This window comes from Podarcis bocagei (genome assembly GCF_964188305.1).
Source record: "Podarcis bocagei genome assembly, chromosome: 11".
Lineage (NCBI taxonomy): Eukaryota > Metazoa > Chordata > Lepidosauria > Squamata > Lacertidae > Podarcis > Podarcis bocagei.
The window spans coordinates 17,931,463-17,954,536 of record NC_138136.1 but is presented as its reverse complement, the minus strand read 5'-3'; the positions used below and the strand labels follow the sequence as shown (position 1 = coordinate 17,954,536).

The following is a 23,074-nucleotide window of genomic DNA, read 5'->3' as shown; positions in this document are numbered from 1 at the left end:
TATATGCTATCTTTTTACATATGAAGAAAAAGAAAATTATGTAGAGAGTAGAAAATTTCTACAGGAACAAAAAAGAGGAAAAGAAAAAAAATAAAGAAATAACAAAGATACAAAGAAAAAAATCAAAAGAGGAAAAGAAAAGACAACATTATTTACACAATAAAAGTGTTCATCGACACAATCCTTCCCATCTTCTCATTATGCTGTAATATATCCACATATTTTCGAAATGAATTCTACATGTTAAGTGTGTGTTAATAGCAAGCCTGAAGTTCTGCCTGAAGTTCCTTCGCTCCTTATCTCTGCAGCACAGTCCATTTCAATAATTCCGCAGCAGTTGGAGCAGGAGAAAGGGAATTTTCATTCAAACCATCACGTTTCCCCATGATGAACTTTAGGAAAATTTCTATGTTCACTTCTAAATATTGTTCCCGCATACACCTGTCCCCCACACTTCCCAAACAATGCAGTTGACCAATCAGCTTCGCAGGAGCACTGTGAATTCACTTTTGTTGATATGTAGCTAGGCAACAGGTCAGTGACAAAAGAGAACTTGCCATTTCTGTAGCAACGCAAGATGCTAACGTACTAATTTCTTAAATAAGAAAGGATATGCTAAGACCTAACGCTTTGTTTCTGCTTATTCCTCGGTGTGCACAAAGGAATCATTATGTGGGAGTTTAAGTACTGAGATTTTAAGGTAAGAACAAGGAACAAAGAGAAGAAATGTAACTACCGGGAGGTCAGCTAAATAAAACATATCCCTGTTTTGGATGAGGTTGAGCTATTGATCCCAATGAACCTCTTTTAATAGGTATAGCATTTTCTTAGCATAGAATTTATTTTATTTGACCAATATGTATATAATGCTTGATTATAAAAATAATAATCTCTAAGCAGTTTGCAACTAGTGAGAGGTTTACTCCACTGCAATAAATTAAATTGCAAATTTGAGATTCCTGGTATTTTAATAGGATCACTGGTATCTATCTCATGAAGTAATATAGGAAAACTATTTGAGGGCTTTCATGTTTTATTAATGATCAAAAGTGAATAATTATTATTATTATTATTATTATTATTATTATTATTATTATTATTATTCACTTTGCCACGCCAGAGGACGCAGCACTGGCTCCTAGTAACTTTCAGTGCCAGATGTAACAAACAGAAAAAATAAAGTGTTCTACTAATTATTTTTAAGTGTAATCCTGATCATATTAAGCTAGTGCAAAATACAGAACTTCATTTTTGAGCACTATGTAACCTGAAACATACCATTGCCTTTTCAATGGTAGAAAAGTTATAATACGATCACATTCGAATGACATGAAAATATAAGCTGATAAATGTTTCACCATGTTCACAGTGTTCATCATCATCAGAATTAGAGCTAACAGCTCTTTGAAAGCGAACTCTGACAATTCTGGCCACTGGATGTAACTATAACAATTTCCAGGGACACATTTTTGCTAGAAAAGTCAGACACCATGTATTTGAACATCATGGTAATTTTTCCCTATTATTGGTTTCATTTTATACTGCCATGCATAACATATTCTGAGATTACTAAGAAGACTAGTTAAATGATTATTTACAGTGTGTATATTTGTTTCCTTTCATATTGCTGTGAATATTTGGAAATTATTAAGAGGACTTCTTAAATGATTATTTACAGTGTACACAGCAAGCAGATCCAGCACACACGCACCATTTCTTCATTAGATATTTAGCAATTAAGTCTTTGTGTTTGTAGTCTGAAGAAGAACAGTTTGGCTTCCAACCGGATGAAGTTGTTTCTTTTTGGCAAATACGGATTTTCATTTAATATACCATGCACAATCTTGGTTGCATCCCTTAATGAAAGTCACAGCGGATGGAACTAGGATATACTTCTCTCTAAAACCTCAGATTTTAGTGAGGTGCTGCTATGTGAGGAACTGCAAGACAGGAAACAAGGGCCATTTTGCGGTGATGAAAATTAGGAGCAAAGTAGAAGTTGCCCGCAGTGAAACTGTCAAGGCTTAGTGGGGATGACTGAAGATATCTCTGCACCACACATGATCAAATTCAGAAACCCCATAAAAACAAGAAACATTTCAGGAGACTCGACCTCCATGAAGTAAAAGGCATGTAACATGGATGGTTAGACCTTTAGATGTAATCACAGAGGTTGTTGTTGTTGTTATCATCATTGTTGTTGTTGTGCCCTGCCCATCTGATTCAGTTGCCCCAACCACTCTGGGTGGCTTCCAAGAAATACAAAAGCATGATAATGATAATGATAATGATAATGATAATGATAATGATTGATAATGATAATGATAATGATAATGATAATGATAATGATAATGATAATGATAATGATAATGATAATGATAATAATTTATTTATACCCCGCCCATCTGGCTGGGATTACCCAGCCACTCTGGGCGCTCCCAACCAAATATTAAAAACACGATAAAACATCAAACATTGAAAACTTCCCTAAACAGGGCTGCCTTCAGATGTCTTCTAAAATTCAGATACAGTGGTGCCTCGCAAGACGAAATTAATTCGTTCCGCGAGTTTTTTCGTCTAGCGAATTTTTCGTCTTGCGAAGCACGGTGTCGGAAAAGTTTTGGAAAAGCTTCAAAAATCACCAAAAAACCTCAAAAAAGGCTACCACACTGCATTCTATGAGTTGCTCCTCGAAGTCAAGTCGCAACTGTATTAACGGTGTTAAGAAAAAGGAAACAAACTTGCAAAAAACGCAAGACGTTTTCGTCTTGCGAAGCAAGCCCATAGGAAAATTCGTCTTGCGAAGCAGCTCAAAAACCGCAAAACCCTTTCGTCTAGCGAATTTTTCGTCTTGCGAGGCATTTGTCTTGCGGGGCACCACTGTAGTTGTTTATTTCCTTGACATCTGATGGGAGGGCGTTCCACAGGGTGGGCACCACCACCAAGAAGGCCCTCTACCTGGTTCCCTGCAACCTCACTTCTCGCAGTGAGGGAACCGCCAGAAGGCATCAAACATTAAAAAGACCAAAATATAGAGAGCACCGGCAATTCATGTGATCCACGAATCCCTACTCTGCCGTAGAAGAAACACAATATCACTTTGAGCCATCCCCTCACCCTAGCAAAACTGCATTCCTTCCTTTATGGAACTTCCAAGTCAATTCTGACAATGGCCAATAGTGTCACACTTGTCCTTTTTTCTTTTTTCTTTGTCTAAACACTGCTTCAAAAAAAATTTAACAGCATGTATAAAAGAACAATATACAGTCGAACTTTGAAAGTCAAACAGAATCTGTTCTGGAAGTCCATTCGACTTCCAAAACGTTTGAAAACCAAAGTGTGGCTTCTGATTGGCTGCAGGAAGCTCCTGCAGCCAATCTGAAGCTGCGGAAGCCCCATCGGACGTTTGGCTTCCAAGAGAACGTTAAAAAACCAGAGCACTCACTTCCAGGGTTGCGGCGTTCAGGAGCCAAAACATTTGAGATCTAAGCTGTTCGAAAACCAAGGTACGACTGTAGCTATTTTGATGGGTCTAAACAGAGATTTCAGTCTTCCTCAGCAACCCGCAGGAAATGATTAAAATAATCAGAGGCCTTTCAGCAAGGCCTTTTTGTATCTTTAGCTACATCTCATGATCTGAAAAATCAAAGCAGCAAAAATGAAGTTATACTGCATATTTTTCCAGAGAGGAGAGGTACTGGCCAATGTTTGTTTGATTGTTTGCCAGTGTGGAAAATCTGGACCTCTGAAGCTTGTGAAGTCATATTGATGTATCTGCCGATAAGCAGCAAGAAACCGATAAATTTCCAAAAACAAAAGGAAGGAATCTAAAGTCAGCAATACAATTTTTTCACAGTTAAAGCTGAAGGAGTTTTGTTTGTTTGTTTGTTTGTTTGTTTGTGGGTGCTTCTGTGCAATGATATATCATGATACTCCTAAAACACTTTAAGAACTTGGTTGTTCTTCCATTCTTCAGTCTGAAGGCAGGTAAGGTGAATCCCCACTTAGGTAGGAATTACGTTCTGGTGCCACACGCACATAAGTGAAATTTGCAAAAGTAGGGAGCACCCTCTAAAGAGCCTTTAAATGATCTCTCTGCTCATCTCACTCCACTCCAGATAAAAAATACTGCAACTAAAATATCCACAACTGGAATTGAAGCTCTGGGGCTGGGAGGCTGGAGGAAGTGCAGGAACGCTGTTACTGCTGCACTACAATGGTGCTGTGGTCTAAACCACTGAGACTCTTGGGCTTGCCAATTGGAAGGTCGGCGGTTTGAATCCCCGCGACGTGCTGAGCTCCCATTGCTCTGTCGCACCTCCTGCCAACCTAGCAGTTTGAAAGCACACCAGTGCAAGTAAATAAATAGGTACACCTGCAGCAGGAAGGTAAACAGCATTTCTGTGCACTCTGGTTTCCGTCACGGTGTCCTGTTGCACCAGAATCAGTTTAATCATGTTGGCCACATGACCTGGAAAGCTGTCTGTGGACAAATGCCAGCTCCCTCGGCCTGAAAGCGAGATGAGTGCTGCAACCCCATAGTCACTTTTGACTGGACTTAACCATCCAGGGGTCCTTTACTTTTTTACTTTTACACTGCTGTTAGGCATGGAGGCTGAGCAGCCTAAACAAAGCCCCGCTGTATCACCAGTCTCTTCTCTGCTCTCACTGAAGCCCTCTTTCGGCTCTGGGGAGGGTCTCCCCACACGCCATGAGGACATAGCTGTCAACTTTCCCCCTTTTTAAAGGGAAATCCTATTCAGAATAAGGGACTTTCCCTTTAAAAAAGGGAAACGTTGACAGCTATGCATGAGGACCCTTCAGCTCTCTCTCACCATTTCCTGATATGAATGTACCATATTTTTCGCTCTATAAGACGCACCAGACCACAAGACACACCTAGTTTTTGGAGCAGGAAAACAAGGAAAGAAATATTCTGAATCTCGGAAGGCAGAACAAGAGGGATCGCTGCGCAGTGAAAGCAGCAATCCCTCTTGCTGTTCTGGCTTCTGGGATAGCTGCGCAGCCTGCATTCGCTCCATAAGATGCACACACGTTTTCCCTTACTTTTTAGGAGGGAAAAAGTGAGTCTTATAGAGCAAAAAATATGGTAATTATTTCCCAGCGCCATGCATTTACACAGTCGCGCACAAGTAGGGGGTTGCCTGTATTCTTTTCAAGGGGCTTTCCCTAACAAAATTCCTATTGAATAGAAATCAAAATGGATTGCGGCACTGTAGCTGATCTAATTACCTAGCGGGCACGACGACGTTTCTTTCAACCCAAATCAGTGTTAAAAGGACGCAGGACTGACAGATGGATTTCTGGGAAGCATTTATACCTGGTGGGATCCTGAGAGATGGGGGAAGAGAGAACTTCTTTTTTACAGATAATTTTTTTACAGATCAATGGAGGAAAAAAACTAAAGAGCCCTCATGTGTATGTACATGAGTTTTATATCCAAAGACATCCATGAAGCAAACAAAAGAATCCTTTTCCTCTGGAGTTTTCCCTCACATGAAATCTATACATTTTAGCTGACTGTCATATTTCCTCTCGCCCCTAAGCACTTGACCGAACCATTAGGATTACTGCTTAGAGAAAAGGCTACTCTTGGAGATTAGTGAGAACCATATTGTGAGAGACTTTGAAAAGATTAATGGAAATTTAAACCACAGGAGAGCTCTTCCTCATAGAATATTTTTTTTGAAATGTAGATGAACTAAATTTGGATTAGTTGCTCTTCGGTTGTGAGATATTACATATGAAGTAGCGCCTTCTGGCAGCATCTAGATGAGCTTCTGTATTTCTATGCATTGTCTTATTTGGATCCAGATAGTCCATTACATTGAAATTTATTTTCATTAAAAGCACATGGTTTATGAATTAAGGCCATCGCGGAGGACTGCTGATGGCTCAAGTATTGTCCAAAAGAAGAATGATGACCCATATTTGGCTACCGCTCGCTTTTGTCTTCGCGTTCAGAAAGAGAGCTACACTTTGTCATGCCTTTTATAGAGAAAAGTTAATTTACTTTTAAAAACCTTATACGCTTTCTAGTCGACGGGGAACATGATGGAGGGTTTCAGATTTACGGATGTGAACTTACAGGACATTTCCAACTTGGCAGAAAGGAAAAGAGACCAAATGGTGTAATCCCCCAAATAAAGCATAAATCTATTATGAAACGTATCCAGCAGAGATCTTGGAAGTCCAACAAGAGGCTATATTGTTAACAGGTTGTTTATGGTTTCTCTTCTTGACTGATTCATAGCTTGACTCATTCAACATTCTTTACCCCAGAGCCCGCATTACTGCTTGAAATTATTGTAAAGGGGAACAGCTTGATCATCCATGATACACATCTATCCATGGAAAATGGACTGGTGGATAAAGCCTTAGCTGGGTGAAACACAGGTAATGTTCCGAGATACTCCTTTCCCATGACCCTCTAGTAAGCTTTGCCTTTTCTTTCTCCATGACTTGAAAAAGGTTTCACTTGCTCACAATTATCTGGGGCCTCCTAAAAAAAGTTTGGGGCACATTCAAATTGCATTACTACTTACTGAACCACTTTTATTATTTTACCGTTATTACAACTACTACAGCAGCTGTCAAGGGCAAGAAGGATAGTTCGCCACGATATGCAAATGCTTTAAACATATCATTCGCTTCCTAACGATACTGCAAATGGCAACCCACTAGAAAATACTTAAGCCACACATTCTGATGTCTAGCTAGCAGTGTTCCATCAGTGGAATTGCTGTGGGGAACATCATAGGAACTAGCAATGTCATCCATGACAGGAAAACATTGCCATTAAGGAACACCGATGTATCAATTTGTAACAACAATTCCAAGAGATCAACTCTTCAAAAAGACATATACAGTGGTACCTCAGGTTAAGAACTGAATTCTTTCTGGAGGTCTGTTCTTAACCTAAAACTGTTCTTAACCTGAAGCACCACTTTAGCTAATGGGGCCTCCCACTGCCGCTGCGCTGTCGGAGCACGATTTCTGTTCTCATCCTGAAGCAAAGTTCTTAACCTGAAGCATTATTTCTGGGTTAGTGGAGTCTGTAACCTCAAGCGTATGTAACCTGAAGCGTATGTAACCCGAGGTACCACTGTACATATGAGAAGGAAATATTATTCGTGTATATGTGTGTGTGTGTGTGTGTGTGTGTGTGTGTGTGTAATGTTTTGACTGTTAGTTGAAACAACTTCCCGGTTATATGGTTTACGTATCCTCCAACATTTCTCCAATGAGAATAGGGATGTCCTGTTCCATAACAACAACATTAATAATATTTGTTATTTATTTATACCCCACCCATCTGACTGGGTTGCCACTCTGGGTGGCTTCAAACATATATAAATACGTAATAAAACATTAAACATTTTAAAAAACTTCCCTGTACAGGGCGGCCTTCAGATGTCTTCTAAAAGTTGTATAATTACTTATCTCCTCAGCTTGGGAGTCGCATAACTCCATAGCCTCCAACATTTCTCTGATGAAAACAGGACATCCAGGGCCTTTTTTGCAGCTGGAACTCGCCAGAACTCAGTTCTGGCACCTCTCAAGTGGGTGCCATTGCTATTATAAGATGACAAGGGAAGCAGGACTTTCCGAGATCAAATAAGAAACCAGGATGGCTTCTGTAAATCCAGGACTGTCCCTGGAAAATAGGGACACTTGGAGGGTCTGACTTATGAATTCAGGCAAATGCAACAGACAAATGTTTTAGTAGATACTGTGCCTTCTCAGTGTTATGGACAGGATTTACTTTGTCTTATTATTACAGGTGTTTTATTTCTTTTGTCTTGTACAGAATCAACTTAATGTAACACACGAGGCTGTACAATGTGGCAACACCAATAGTTATTGCTATGAATGCAGAATAAAAAAAAATGTTTGGAAGAATGACAGTGAGGTGACCGACAAAAACCACGCAAAAGCACAAACCTATACATGCTTACTCAGAAGTAAGCCCCACAGTGGTGAGTGGGGCTTACTCCCAGGTAAGTGTGTACAGATTGCAGCTGAAATGTTATATATGCAGAAATGCTCAACATAAAAATATTGCATTTGGGTACACTAGTTATTTTACTCTCTCTCTCTCTCTTTTTTTAAAAAAATGTTTTAAAACAATTAAACATCTGCCTACAACTTACCGTGTTTTTACATACATATTCCTCCTATTTTTTTCCAGGATTTAAAAAAATAGACACTAAAAAAATAGTAAAACAGAAAAAAACCCACAAAAAGGCAACATTGCTGGGAGTGTTAGAACATTGCAAATGTGCTCAGATCTATCACAGCTGCCCTCTGTTTTAGGATCTTGTACCTCTTTATCCCAGAGAGCTTCATTGTTTTTAAAGGAACAACAGGTCAACCAAAAGACAACCACAAAGTCCAAACAAGAAACACTACATAAATCCAGACATCCTGTTAATGGAACATTGTTGACTTCATGGAAACGGCTTTAATGAAAAAGACTCTGAGCAAACACAATAAAACACTGCCCAATGCTGGAAAAGTCCTTGCTAATATCTCCACCAGCTCGTCTTTAAGACAGGCTTCAAAATCCACTGTTTCAGATCCTTCCATGCTCTTGTCAGGAGTGGGTTTAAATTCTACCCTTAAAACAAGTGCTGGGAAGAAGAGGCCGGGGACTGTGGTGGTATCAAAACGATCAAGTACTGGGGGCATGTCTCAGGATCAGTGGGATCGGCCCGTCATTCCTCCGAGAAGACCTGGCTTCAGGATCTGCCATATCTGTGGTAAAGAGTTTGGGTCACAATCTCTTCCTATCCACGAGCCAAAATGCCTGGAGAAGTGGCAGATAGAAAACGATAAGCTGCCCAAACATCTCAGAAGACCACCGCCCGTTAAACCTCAGGCTCTTCCTGGAGGATCTCTCGGTACGATGGCTGAAAACGCAGCAGCTGCTCAAAGTTACAAGCTCCTACCCTGTGAACACTGTGGCCGTACTTTTCTTCCAGATCGTCTTGCTGTACACCAAAAGAGTTGTAAACCAAAAGCCAGTTCAGGTCCTTCAAGCTACAGCTCCTCTAAATCACATAGATCCACTGGGCCTGCATCTTCCACCTCAGACAAGGTAAATTAGAAGGCATCACACCTACGAAAAAAGCAAAATTGTTCCCTGTGCAAATTCCACCTTGGCATTCCAGTGCCATTGAAGTTAATGGTAAAACCTTCACTATTGACTTCAATCAAGCTAGGAGATCATTTCAGGGACTATAAATGAGTGAGTAGCCTTGAACAAGCCTAAGGTGATGCCAGGGTCACTTTCCATGTTCTGAATAAGTTATCAGCAGAAATGCAGATTTCATAGTAAGCACATTGCTTGTATAAGAAAAACATCACAACAATGGTTTTTGTAGTGATGGTAGCAGTGATTTAATTAACATGAAGTTCAGTGTTTATATAAACCATATTAGACATTTTTGGTTTCTAAAATGCTATAGATAACAACAGAATGATGTTCAAGTTTAAGGTTGGTGGCTTAACTCAAGTTTGCGACGCAGCACAAATATAGGCAAGCAGATGGCACAGATTTTCCACTGAAACTCATGTAGAAACCATAATTAAAACAAAAAAAGCACTTAGAGCCATACCAACATATAATTCTGCTTGTGAAAGGACCCATGAAATCCTTTTCATATATTCTGAATGTTGGTTTAATGGATGTGGACAGATGCTTGCAGTTCTCGTCCTACGGAGTTTGCAAGGAATCCTTCACCTCAGCTTGCCCTCTAATTGTGATTTATTTATGGGAATTCGGGGGATAAAATATATTTGTCAAGCAGCCGATATGAATAAAAAGGCTGTGAGCATCTGCTAAGTGCTATAAATTCAAAGAATCCATCCCCTTGGAGTACAGGTTTTTACTTTGCATCTCTCTGAGGTTGAATTAACATGTGCAAAGTCGAACAGCATTAGATACTTTTGTGGGAGTTACTCATTTGTACACAAATAGTGTACAAATGGACATTACATGAAGGACACTGCTGAGTGAATTCAAGAAGGCACCTTAACATCGTTTGTTACTTGGCTTTCTAGTCAGAAAGAAGTTGTAATTCTTCTTGTCGTGAGCCAAGGCAGAGAGGACTAAACTCTGGCCATGTTCTCCGTAGCAACAATTCATGATGTATTGTTATGTTTCATATATTCCTGGTCTTTTCTTTGTGGTTATTAGCCACTTTTATAACAAAAAAGGTCAATTTTATATGAAAGGAGAAATGGGAAGGAATATGGAAGACAAAGAAAAAGCAAAAAAATTATCTGAGTAATACGATATCCTATAATTTTAAATCTGAAAGTGACGAAGAAGAAAACTGGATTCAGATATTAACCAACTCCCCCGTTTTTAATTGCTGTAACCTTCCCCCGAAAAATGGCCCAAGAATCTACAGAGAATTCACAGCTATCTATTAATTACTGGCAATTCTTTATGTAATTAGGGGGCAATCGTCAACCAGATGAGGGCACAGAACTACATTCAGAGTCCTTTTCTTCCACCCACCCACCCATCTTGGTGCATGCGTTCATATAAAGTTCATGTAGTAGCAACATCCTAGCATATAGTTGTTTAATTTATTTGTTTATAATAACTATTTTTTAATGTTAGCTTTTTAAAGTATGGCAGGTTTAAAAAGGAGTTTGAGGGCTTTTGGGAGGGGATCCTAAACAAAAGACTTACTGAAGTATTTCATTGTAGGCATACTATTGAATTATGGCATATTACAATAAGAATTTGTCTCCCTTGGCATTTTCTTGCAATATTTGCATTTCCTTTGTTTCTTTTCTCTGAACCTTCTCATGGGATTAGCATCTTCATTGAAGTCAGCCAGACAAAACATTTGGGAAGGTGGCACAGCTATATTATAAATCTGAACCAACTTCAAACCAGTTTAAATGTCACGGCTTCCCATTAGAGGATTCAGGGAATTGTTGTGCTGCGAAGGAACTTGGTATGCCCTCAAAAACCGATAGCTTCCTTTGTGTGTCAATCGAGTTTGCATTTGAAGTATAGAATGCTGGAGAAAGGGAAAGACACTTACAACCAAGCTCTCTTGAGCCATACTTAGCCAAGTTGTTGAAGAACACGCTCTATTCATCTATGGAGGTATAAGATTGATAGGCGTGAAAACAGGTCAGTGGAAACTGCCGTTGGCCTTCCTCTACAAAGTTGGACTGAAGGGGACAAAAAATTAGAAGGGAAAGATAGTGATAGCATAGAGATGGAAGGGAATTGGGGCTAGTGAAGATCCTGGTTTGAGTTGAACAGAAAACATTGGGTATGTCTTCGCACATACACATTTCCATCCCATAAAGAGCAGGACTGAAGAGATGGCAGACCATAACTTCCACAATGTATTTGGAACGCTTGTTCTGAAGGACTCTCTAAAAGGTCTGGTCATAAGAATAATCATTGCTGTTCCCCTCAATTAAGCAGGGCACAGTGCCCATAGCAGGACAATAAATTTGTTCCATTGCATTGTTATGCTAGACCTCATTTTCTTCTGATTCCCTCACCAAGTGTTTCCTGAATTGTAGAGTCAAGCCAGTTTGCCTGTAATGGGTTTGTTAGGCCAAAGTTGTTATTTTGTAATCCAATTGGTAATGGAATGAATGGGCTCATTTGGATTAACTAAGCCTGATTATATCTTCAGTAAACAGCCTAAGCCTCATAGACTTTGGCTGTCCTGGTCAGTTTTGATAGCCCTGTTCTCAAATCCGGCTTACTGCTGCAATGGAAATGTAAACAACCCTTAGACAGATAGTCTCACAATCCAGTTCCACGCTGCAAAGAAAGGGGGCATATTTGTAGGGCATATTTGTAGGGCATATTTCTCCATTTCCTGCATAAATCACAATTGCATGCTTTTGATGTCTTTTTCATTGCTCTCTTTGTCAATATATGGTAAAAATTTCATTCTGTAATTTCATTGGTTGTATCTTGACTATCTGGTGCTGCCATCTGCTGTCTTTTCCCTGTTCTATGCCTGTTTCCAAAATAAAAGCATATTTTGGCCTGTAGTCTTTTCTCTGTCACTGCACAGAACCAAAGGTCCAAATCTTTTTCTACTTCAGTCTTTGCCAACCCAGTGCCTTCCAGATGTTTTGGACTACAACTCCCAATGGCCATTTGTTGGCCAAAACATCTGGAGGGCAAAGGTTGACAAAGTCTGTTCTATGCTGTCATTAGAAGTTGAGCCACTGAATCCATGTTTTCCCAAAATGTGAGGAGTGGGGGGGGCAGAATTTTGAACCCTCTGTGCTTCCTATCCTTATCTCTGCACTTAATTTCCAGCATTAGGTAAAGGTAAAGGGTCTCCTGACCATTAGGTCCAGTCGTGGCCGACTCTGGGGTTGCGGAGCTCATCTCACTTTATTGGCCGAGGGAGCCGGCCTACAGCTTCCAGGTCATGTGGACAGCATGACTAAGCCGCATCTGGCGAACCAGAGCAGCTCACGGAAATGTCGTTTACCTTCCTGCTGGAGCAGTACCTATTTATCTACTTGCACTTTGACGTGCTTTCGAACTGCTAGGTTGGCAGGAGCTGGGACCGAGCAATGGGAGCTCACCCTGTCGCAGAGATTCGAACCGCCGACCTTCTGATCGGCAAGTCCTGGGCTCTGTGGTTTAACCCACAGCGCCACCCGCTTCCCAATTTCCAGCATTATTTCATTGCAAAAACCTTTCATCAGGAGAAAAATAGTGTTGCACACCACTCCGGTCCTTTGGAATGAGGGACAGTGGAGACTGTGGTGTCTCTATGATATATGGTTTCTTTACTCGTATATACAACCTGAGCCTATGATGGAGGGATTCACAACATTAACACACCAAGAGGGCCTTGGATTCCAACAGAAATCAGCCATGGCTCTCGCTCCTTGGCTTTGCAGCCTGCTCCTTCCTTCCAGCTTCTAGCTCACATCACTCAGCTCCCAACTCTTTGTCTTTCTAATGAACAGACAGTTGAGGGAGGGAGACATACCCCTGTGTCTTCTGGCACAGAGCCACCTCCTTTGTTACCTCAACGACCCATACTTATGCCAATAGTCCAGCTGTTCCAGGAACTGAATCCATGCTGGATGCAGGAATTAGAAGGGGCCCTGCCGTACAGCCTATCAACCCTCCCCCCACATTTCCCCCCCATAACAATAGCTTTTGTGGTCATTCCATCCAATATGTCCAAAAGAAGAAAACAATTTTAAGGGCATGCTTGGCCTGGTTACAGTGGGAGGCAAGTTGAATTATGTTTGCTTCTGTGTGTCAAAGAAAGGCAAGGAAATTGCAGTATAACATGCAAAGCCAGAGGGGGGGGGGAAGATTCAGCAGTCAACAGCAAATCTTTTTTTCAGGTCATGTACCGTATTGTTCCATCTCTTTCCTCTTTGTCTCTGCCGGAAGTGACAGGAATCAGGGGGTGGGGACAGCAACATCAAGAGGAAGACTGGGGCCTGGAAGCTCTGGGGCTTGGCAGTGGGGCACCTTAGAGGATGCCAATGCCTGACAGAAATGCCAACTCCATGTGCTGCCAATGGTTTAAACCATGCCTTATTGGGGCAGTAAAGGTAAAGGGACCCCTGACCATTAGGTCCAGTCGTGGCCAACTCTGGGGTTGCAGCGCTCATCTCGCTTTATTGGCCGAGGGAGCCGGCATACAGCTTCTGGGTCATGTGGCCAGCATGACTAAGCTGCTTCTGGCAAACCAGAGCAGCACACGGAAACGCCGTTTACCTTTCCGCCAGAGCAGTACCTATTTATCTACTTGCACTTTGACATGCTTTCGAACTGCTAGGTTGGCAGGAGCAGGGACTGAGCAACGGGAGCTCACCCCGTCATGTGGATTCGAACCGCCGACCTTCTGATCGGCAAGTCCTAGGCTCTGTGGTTTAACCCACAGCGCCACCTGCGTCCCTCTATTGTTGTAGTAGCATATACAAATTATCGAAACTGAGACCGAGAAACGAATAAACTCTCCCATTCTCCTCTTACTGAAAGGGAAACTTCCAGCCCATCACATTTTCTTCAGTTTTCTCTAGTTTTCCCATTCTGCCCTGGCCCCTAAAGGTTGGCAATTCCTGTAGAAGAAGATCTCGTGCCTTGCATTTATAAGATTCCAAACTGGCTCTCAAAATCTCAGCTAAAGGCTCTTTCGTACTTACACTAAGAAAGATCACATAAGTAAGCCCCTCAAGAATTGTTTCCAGTCGCAATTGTGGGTCCTTGACTAGGTAGACCATGGTCCAGCTTAGTAGAAGTCATTCATCATACTCACCAAGTGCTCTGGGAAAAACGGGACACCCCATTTTTTCACGTGACATCATGGCAGCCATTTTGGGTGCCACGCTTTTGCACCGCGGTTTCTCACCACAAAAAGTACTTTTTTCTGGAGCGAGATCACAGCACAGGTCACATGACTCTCCCGGAAGACACGCATCCTCGTTTTTACGTATTTGAAAAAGTTGGACGGTATGTCATTTATCATACTGTTTAAACAAGCACTTTCTGCAAACCATTATCCAGAAACAAGCTACACCTTTCCGTTTGTTTTTTTTGCAATAACCCAAGAAGCTATGATCTTAAGTCCCTTTCTTACCAACATTATCTTGAAGTTTGCCTGCCATCTCCAAAGTAAATTTCAAAGGACCATTTGTTCCTAAAGAGCCCATTTGAAAGCTCTTAATACTAACCAATTCAAAACTAAATATAGTAACAGGTGTGAATTTTCTGCCAGGAATTCGCAACTGAATCCATATTTTGCAGGCACATTATTAAAATGTGTTATAAAGCATAAACACCCTGCATCTCCATCCTCCACTTTGTCAGTGGGATTCTTTTCAACAGCACAGACTGCTTGGTTTTTAAATGATTTTCTAAAATCAATTGCCTTTCTTTTAACTGAGCTTGTTGTCCACAGCCTGCATGTATACGGCGACCCCCAACCGTTATTTGCTACATTTGCGGCCGAGAGTATGGAACTCAATCCATAAGCATCCATGAACCACAATGTCTGAAAAAATGGCACATTGAGAATGATCAGCTGCCAAAACACTTAAGACGACCCGAACCCAAGAAGCCAGAGGTCGTATCCATAGGAGGTAAGTTACCATCTCGAAAGATAAACACAGAGACAGCAGGAGAAGGGGCAGCATAAACATCTATGAAAACCTTGCACATTAATTTTTACTTTAACCGATCAAAGCTATGCCATTTCCCTGGTTTCAAGTCTTCTCCCACTTAACAAAATCAATGGGATTTATAGTGTGGAAGTCAGTGTCTCGCTATTGCAAGTTTCTGTCTGCGTATGCACATCAGCTTGCCAGCCGGAACCAGAGGTGTCAATATTTTTTTGGGGGGGGGCGCACACCATTGGGGAGGCCCAGCCCCCCAATATATTTTATTGAGGGGGGGGCCCAAAGAGACCTTGGCTCCTTGGAGATGGCTTCTATGGCTAGAATGATTCCCCTTCCCGCTGCATGCTGTTCTGGGGGTGCTCCCCAAAAACACCACCCCCAGCCAATTTTGGGGGATGGGTGTGGAAGCCCCATGATGCAACTGGAAGCCCTTGCACAGTGCTTCTGCTGGCAGGGGTTGTGAGGCGGATCCTGGCCTATATTGCCAAAGGCCTGTTAATTATACTCATTCACATGTTAGCATAACATTTGGAGCCACCAAATTCTGTGGCACATAGTCTTCCATCAATAGAGGTGCCATCAAGAAGCACTTGAGAACAGAAGTTTGGGATCTGTTCAGAAGTGCCCCCAAATGCAACAGGACTGGACTGGCTAAGGCAACGGATTGAAGGGAGATTAACTACATCGCCATCGAAAGAGCATGCACCCCCTGCCACCAGGCAGTTATGACTAGAGACTAAAATTACCTAAGTGCCCCTCTGCCCAGCACAGACCTTGAAAAGGTAGCTGATAACATCACCTCTGGAAAGGGTTTACATTGAATTGGTATAAGCTTAAAAAACGTGGTAGTGTGCTGTAGGAATTGCTCCTTCTGGTAATAATGACTTTCCAGAGGCTTAGAGAGCCAGTGTGGTGTAGTGGTTAAGAGCGGTAGACTTGTAATCTGGGGAACCGGGTTCGCGTCTCCGCTCCTCCACATGCAGCTGCTGGGTGACCTTGGGCCAGTCACACTTCTCTGAAGTCTCTCAGCCCCACTCACCTCACAGAGTGTTTGTTGTGGGGGAGGAAGGGAAAGGAGAATGTTAGCCGATTTGAGACTCCTTTGGGTAGTGATAAAGCGGGATATCAAATCCAAACTCTTCTTCTTCTCTTCTTAGAAGCACTGCTTTTTTCGGGGGGGGGGAGGTGCTGGTACTCACCAACAAGCAAGAAAATGGGCCAGAACATGGGGGAGGGACGTGGCCTGACATCAAGGCTGGGCAGTGAGGATGGGTTAGCTGCTTGATGTTCCCTCACCCACCCACTAATAAGGATAATAATAATAATAATAATAATAATAATAATAATAATAATAATAATAATTTATTTGTACCCCGCCCATCTGGCTGGGTTTCCCCAGCCACTCTGGGCTGCTCCCGACAGAATATCAAAATACAGAATATTAAAAACACGATAAAGCATCAAGCATTAAAAACTTCCCTAAACAGGGCTGCCTTCAGATGTCTTCTAAAAGTCAGATAGTTGTTTATTTCCTTGACATCTGATGGGAGGACATTCCACAGGGCGGGCGCCACTACCGAGAAGGCCCTCTGCCTGGTTCCCAGTAGCCTCACTTCTCGCCGTGAGGGAACCGCCAGAAGGTCTTCGGAGGTGGACCTCAGTGTCCAGGCCAAACGATGGGGGTGGAGACACTCCTAGTGAGCTGAGCGTTGCCGCCCAGGTGAAGAGGCCTTGGTGCCCGGGTTTGGGAAGGAGGTGGCAGAGCTACAGGACACTGTCAGAGCATCATGCCTCTTTCACTGAGCTGGGAAAATGTTTCCCGGGGTTGGGGAATGAGACGCGATGCTCTAATGGGGTTGGAGAGCCCTCCTGCTACCTTCCCAAAGCCTGCCCAGCTTTGGAAAGGAGGCAGCAGGGCTCTGGGACTCTGTCAGAACATTGTGCCTCCTTCCCCAAGCCCAGAAACATTTGGCCAGCTTAGGAAAGGAGGCGCGATGCTCTGAAAGGGTCCAAGAGCCCTTCCACCTCCTTCCTCCCTCTCCCAAAATGGTGGCAGTACTGTATACCCTTGTGTACCCTTCAAGGGGGGGGGAGCACTGCTTAGAATTGGATGGTTTTCAACTTTCCCCATTCTAGCATTTGGAAGAGGAACTCCTAGAATATAAATTCAACAGAGTATATAATTATTGATGGATGTAATAGTGGACAATTGATTTTAATGGTTATAGTAAAATATGCAGGGCTGTAAGATATGTAAAATGAACCATGGAAATGGAAGAAGGGAAGTCATTGGATATTTTAAAGTTTGTAAAATGTTTATTTGAAATTGTAAAGCAGAAAAGTTAATAAAAGTTATTATTAACAAAAATGAAAGAGGAACATCTAGATAACTAGATGTTGGACTCAGCTACGTTGGACTGCAAGAAGATCAAACCTATCCATTCTTAAGGAAATCAGCCCTGAGTGCTCACTGGAAGGACAGATCCTGAAGCTGAGACTCCAATACTTTGGCCACCTCATGAGAAGAGAAGACTCCCTGGAAAAGACCCTGATGCTGGGAAAGATGGAGGGCACAAGAAGGGGACGACAGAGGACAAGATGTTTGGACAGTGTTCTTGAAGCTACCAGCATGAGTTTGACCAAACTGCGGGAGGCAGTGGAAGACAGGAGTGCCTGGCATGTTCTGGTCCATGGGGTCACGAAGAGCAGACACAACTAAACGACTAAACAACAACAACATTGGCAAAGAGAAATCGCTTTATACACGTTTGTCAGAGCTGCTTGAAGATCCTAGCTCACAGAGGATCACGCTAGCCAGCGATCATTAAGTAAAAGTCTTTATTGAATTACAGTTTCCATTCTCACGCTGCTGCGCGCAAACTCTACGTCTAGTAGCTAGATCGGCGAAGCTCCGTCTGAGTCTCCGCCCCGTGTGCACCAACTTAATATCCTAGCCTTGCTCCACCTTTTCCGCCTGACTGTCCTCCTCTGGGTCCCTCTACCCCCCGGGGCTTCTTCCTTCCGGGATTCTTCTGACGCTGACCCGGACCCTCCTGCCTCCTTGCGCCGGGCTTTAGGACCTGGTTCCCTTTCGGGGCTGCTTACTGCACCGCCTTCCTCTGCATTTGAACTTGGCGCGCGCGCCCAACCTTCCACCTTCCTCTTAACCGTTTCTTCGCTCCCCGATGGAGGTGTGGCCACTCCTGACTCATGCCCTCCCTCCTGTGGTGAGCTGCCAGCGCTTCCCCCCTGGCTCCCTTCCTCTTCCCTGCTTCCTGGCGGTGACGCTGGTCCCGATTTCCAGCTGCTCCCCCCTGAGTCCCTTCTGGCTCTATCTTCCTGGGGTGCCCCCCTTGACTCCCCCCTTGCCCTGGCCACTGGTGCTCCTTTCTGTGAATCCTCTGATTCACTGGAAAGACTAGGAGATCTCGGGTCGTCGTCATCACTCATCTTTTCTTCTGCCTCCTCCCCTTCGCTCTCTGTTTCCTCCCTTGCCCGTGCCTCTGCTCCTAAACCCCTGACAACGTTGTTTATGCATTCTAACTCTGTGACACCAGATGGCACTGTGGAGTTCCGTTTTTGCCAACCCAATTTCTCATACAAAGTTGCAACACGTTTAACTGAAATGCTTCTTTGATGTGTATCTAGATCCAGCCTTTCAAGCCTTCATATAGATCAGGGACGCCGGAACAACATTGCCAAGCCACAAGCTGTTTTTATAATATTTGCGTTGCCCCACACTGTTCGAAAGCCACTCGATCATCTGGCCGCACATTTGTAACATCCTTCGCTTACCAGTACATTCAGTGGGTGCTTCTCCCACAGCAGGAATACCTTTTTAAATGAAAAGCAGAGCAAACCAAAATGATACTTAAAAATGTAAGCATGTTTCCCATGATTACTGTGATTAACACCAAAACAATGAAAACTGCAGAGGTATCCGAAACTTTGGAGAACTAAGTAACAAAATCTTAGACAGGTTTTACAACTGTATCATCCACCCAGTCCTGCAAGGCCTCTGAATACGAGTGAAAATCTGTGGCAGATTCCACTCTTACATATCAAAAGCCAACTATGGGTTTGTCCTGGGATTCCATCTTAGCTGAGATCCCCCTGAAACTCTATGAACTGCCTTATATAAACTGGTTGCTATTTTGAAAATGCTTTGCAACGATCACAGGGAGCCCATTCTCTGTATCAGCCACAACTACCATCAACCCCAGTCAGCGGACAGAGTTTTTAAAGTGGAGGAAAGTGACCGGCAAAGAAAGGGTTAAGCCTCCCCATCTCCATCATAAAGCACTTTCCCCCCAAAGTATATATATTTTTTGCAATGGAGAAGTAGCCGTCAGGCTAATGTGGCTGCAATGTAATGCGCAGTTTGGCCCTGAATGTTCCAAAGTATATAGAGAACACATTCATTTCCTGCAAATGAGAAGAATACTTGTTTCAGCCAAAAAAGGAACTCCAGTTGGTGAAAAGGAATATTAGGAACAGACGCATTAAGAGATCTAAGGCTTACTCTCATATGAAGCACTGAATGTGAATCACATTACAGCTCTCTGGGTTCTTATGGAAAAATCTGTATTTTTACTTGTCATATAAACAATGGAGTCGTGTGTGTGTGTGTGTGTGTGTGTGTTTTAAAAGTACTAGTTTTAAACAGATTTGGTATCAGTCACTTGCATGCAAAATAGAGTGGTACCTCGGGTTAAGTACTTAATTCGTTCCGGAGGTCCGTACTTAGCCTGAAACTGTTCTTAACCTGAAGCACCACTTTAGCTAATGGGGCCTCCTGCTGCCGCAGCACGATTTCTGTTCTCATCCTGAAGCAAAGTTCTTAACCTGAAGCACTATTTCTGGGTTAGTGGAGTCTGTAACCTGAAGTGTATGTAACCTGAAGCGTATGTAACCCGAGGTACCACTGTATAGATAAAGCTTTCCAGGGCTTTTCTTTTCCAACCGGAGCTCAGTTCCGGCACCTCTCAGGTGGGCGCTGTTGCCATTATAATAAAACAAGGGAGGTGTTCCTAGTGAGTTATGGCACCTCTTTTTCTAGAAAAATAGCACAGGTTGCTCCCTAAAATACCATACCTTTTGGCAAAGGAAAGCTATTCTCTGTTTCAAATAAAACTCTATAATTTTTTCACTATGCACTGCCAAGGAGGATTATACTGTAAGGTGTGGAAGCTGTTGGTGTGAACTTATACAGTTGCTGTACAACCTCAGTTTGAGGTAGCTTGGTGAAAAGAGGCTTGAAACCCATTTTAAGGCAAAAAGAGAAAGCAGGGGTTTGGATGCAAATTAGCCCATTTGAAATGCCCTGAATCTCTTGCCAAAAATTGCAGATACTGCTCCAGCTGCAATAGTTGGACGACAGGGGGTGGGGTGAAAATGGACTTAAATTGAGATTTTTGCCTGTCTGGGTCTTTGTGTGAGCTCCCCTCGAAGTTACAATGAAAGCAGCTTCAAAAAATGAAACAGAATTGGATCGCTGACCCTAAGAACAGCACTGGGAGGGCATAATGAAGTATATAGAACACTCTGTGCTTTTCTCTTCCATCTCTCCGGTCAGTTCCCATTGGCTCATTAGGCAGCATTTGTAAGAAGGCCAAGTGGTGAAACTCACTGATATTTAAGTGTAGGAAAATGTGTTAATAATTAGTTAAGAATGTGTAACACAGCACATGCTGAAATGCTTTCTCCGTACATGCAAGATGATTCAGTTTGTAGTTAACTTTATTTGACCCCTGAGACAATAAGCAGAGTTTTGGTGGGTTTTCGCTCTCATAAGGACTGTGATTTAGTTAAAACTGAAAGGCTCAGTCAACAGGTATTTCCTGAAAATATTTTCCATGCAAGTGGAGTATGGCTCTCCAGAATGAAAACTGATATTTTCTCTTCTTAATTTTCCAGCCAAAGGTTACTATGATCTGGATGCTTTAAACGAGTCTGCCTGGCAAAGTGCCCAAGCCCAGTTAGTTCCATGCAATATTTGTGGTCGTACCTTCCTGCCAGACAGGCTGATCGTTCACCAGCGCTCATGTAAGCCGAAGACACCGAAATAAAATGTTCCTCCTTTCAAGCCAAAGTTTTTAAAGAACAAGACTCTTCTCTGACCTAGAGGCCAGAGATCTCAGCAGTGAAGAATCATAGCACTTTGTCGAATCAAGTTCCAAAAATGACCTGTGTACAATTAACTGAATATTGATTATGTAGGTGAAATATGGACATGCCATTTCTAACAGTGTTTTGCAGCGGTGGTATTGACCACACGGTCCATAAGGATGATGGGAGTCCAACTTCTCTGGCATTCTTCAGAGCAGACCGTGGCCTTAAGACTTCACAGTAAATACCATTGTTTCTCATACACACTCTGTTATGAAGTGGCTATGCCTTTTCAGACCCAAGAGTTAGTAAATCATGTTTAAGAATACTTCTTTTTACTGAGGATGTTTCCGTTCAAAGGCCCTATCTGCAGCAAAATGAGGACAATAAAAGCTTTGGTAGGTTTCTTCAAAAGTGGGCATTCCATGTGTTTTGAAGACTAAATCTCCAATCTTGTTTCTCAGGTATTGACTCTGAGTTTACAGGCATCCATCCAGTCTTGTCTCCATAATATGAAGGAGCTTGGGTAATGGTCACATTTTCCTCCAATCCCTGTGACAAGATGTGAATGTCAACTTTGATGCTCTAGTACTCAATTTCAGTCCTGGCACCCATCTTATTTGCAGGATATGGAGAATATCTCAGAAGTGTGTTCCCTTCCCCCAAAGAACTGCAGGCAGGGCTGGCCCAACCATGAGGCAAGGTGAGGTGACCGCATTGGGCGGCAGGTTCCACAGGCGCAGGACATGTGGCCTCCAAGGAATGCATTGTTTACTATTGTGGTGGCACCTACAGCTGCATCATGCTCTCTGGAGGTCAGATCTGCCTCCTCCTCAGTAGCCCCTGCTGTGCCTTCTCTACAATGGCCTCTCAGCATATAGGAGGCACTGCTGGTCTCTTCCCACCCCTAGAGAGGAAAGGGAGAGGGGCTGCCCTCTGGGGTCTGCACCCACCACACATGATTCAGAGCAGCCCCCCTCACGGTGGCCTTTGATTCCCACTTCAACCACCCGGTAAGGTTGACTTGAATCCCTGCCCCCATTCTCAACCTTTATTCCCCACTTGTTCCCAATGTAGAGCTCTACTCACTCCTTCTTCCTGAGCGGGTTTGTGTGCAGTGGCTCACCTCAGGAGCCAAAATGTCTTGGGCCAGCCCTGACTGCAGGTCCTACCCATTTCTCTACTTCCCAGGTTGTTCACAACTCACTTTACAATTTGCTGCATCTCTCTTCAACATCTCAATGTTCATTCCATCACTGTCTCCCACAATCCATGGGACTAGGGATGGAGGACCTCACTCCAGATGTCAAATAAGACTCTCTATCTGGTCCTCAAAACTCTCCCCAGAACTCCCTGGCCGTCCTTTGCACCCCAGGAGTTTTTGCCTGGCTGGCATGTGTCTTTGAACTCTGTTAATGGCTCTTGCTTGTTTGAATGGAGGTTAGAGAAGAGTGTGAGCAGAAACTAATCTGTCATACAGAGGTTGAAATCATTAACCATTCATGACCTCTTCCCTATTCCAGCTTCCTACAATCCAAAATGTTTCCCTATGTCCTTAAAACCGCCACAACATATTCTCTCTTGGAGCCAAACAAATACTACTGATAATAAATAATATTTATATTAGTGCTCTTCCTAAGTATGCAAAGCAGTTTTCATATGTGATATCAGTCAATCCAATCCAAATCTTTATTACAGTCCTAGACCAGCATAAGGTATCAGTCATCATTACAAATGAAAAATCTGAGGTTGGAAGAGATTGGCTTGGCTATGACTAATATGCAATGAATTC

At 42.8% G+C, this 23,074-nt stretch overlaps 1 protein-coding gene across 6 annotated transcripts; it reads left to right on the top strand.

Annotated features, from left to right (window-relative positions):
- Positions 1-537: 537 nt before the first annotated feature.
- On the top strand, positions 538-21,696 carry ZNF475 (zinc finger protein 475). 6 transcript variants are annotated; one of them, XM_081213852.1, is made up of 6 exons: positions 538-700; positions 6,275-6,417; positions 7,832-8,021; positions 8,213-9,121; positions 14,958-15,138; positions 21,091-21,696. In XM_081213852.1, exons 4-6 carry the CDS (start codon positions 8,474-8,476, stop codon positions 21,240-21,242), a joined length of 981 nt encoding a protein of 326 aa, XP_081069978.1. In that variant the 5' UTR covers positions 538-700; positions 6,275-6,417; positions 7,832-8,021; positions 8,213-8,473; the 3' UTR covers positions 21,243-21,696. The 6 variants fall into 6 exon arrangements, with proteins under 6 accessions (XP_081069978.1, XP_081069981.1, XP_081069979.1 ...); XM_081213855.1 differs by lacking the exon at positions 6,275-6,417; XM_081213853.1 differs by lacking the exon at positions 7,832-8,021 and having other exon boundaries at positions 6,304-6,417.
- The last annotated feature ends 1,378 nt before the right edge of the window (positions 21,697-23,074 follow it).

Bases quoted from the DNA above. Each gene is read 5' to 3' on its own strand.
- ZNF475 (XM_081213856.1), top strand. From the start codon at position 8,474: ATGGAAACGGCTTTAATGAAAAAGACTCTGAGCAAACACAATAAAACA. The intron at 9,122-14,957 runs GTAAATTAGAAG...TGTTGTCCACAG, and splicing joins CATCTTCCACCTCAGACAAG to CCTGCATGTATACGGCGACC. The intron at 15,139-21,090 runs GTAAGTTACCAT...TTAATTTTCCAG, and splicing joins AGAGGTCGTATCCATAGGAG to CCAAAGGTTACTATGATCTG.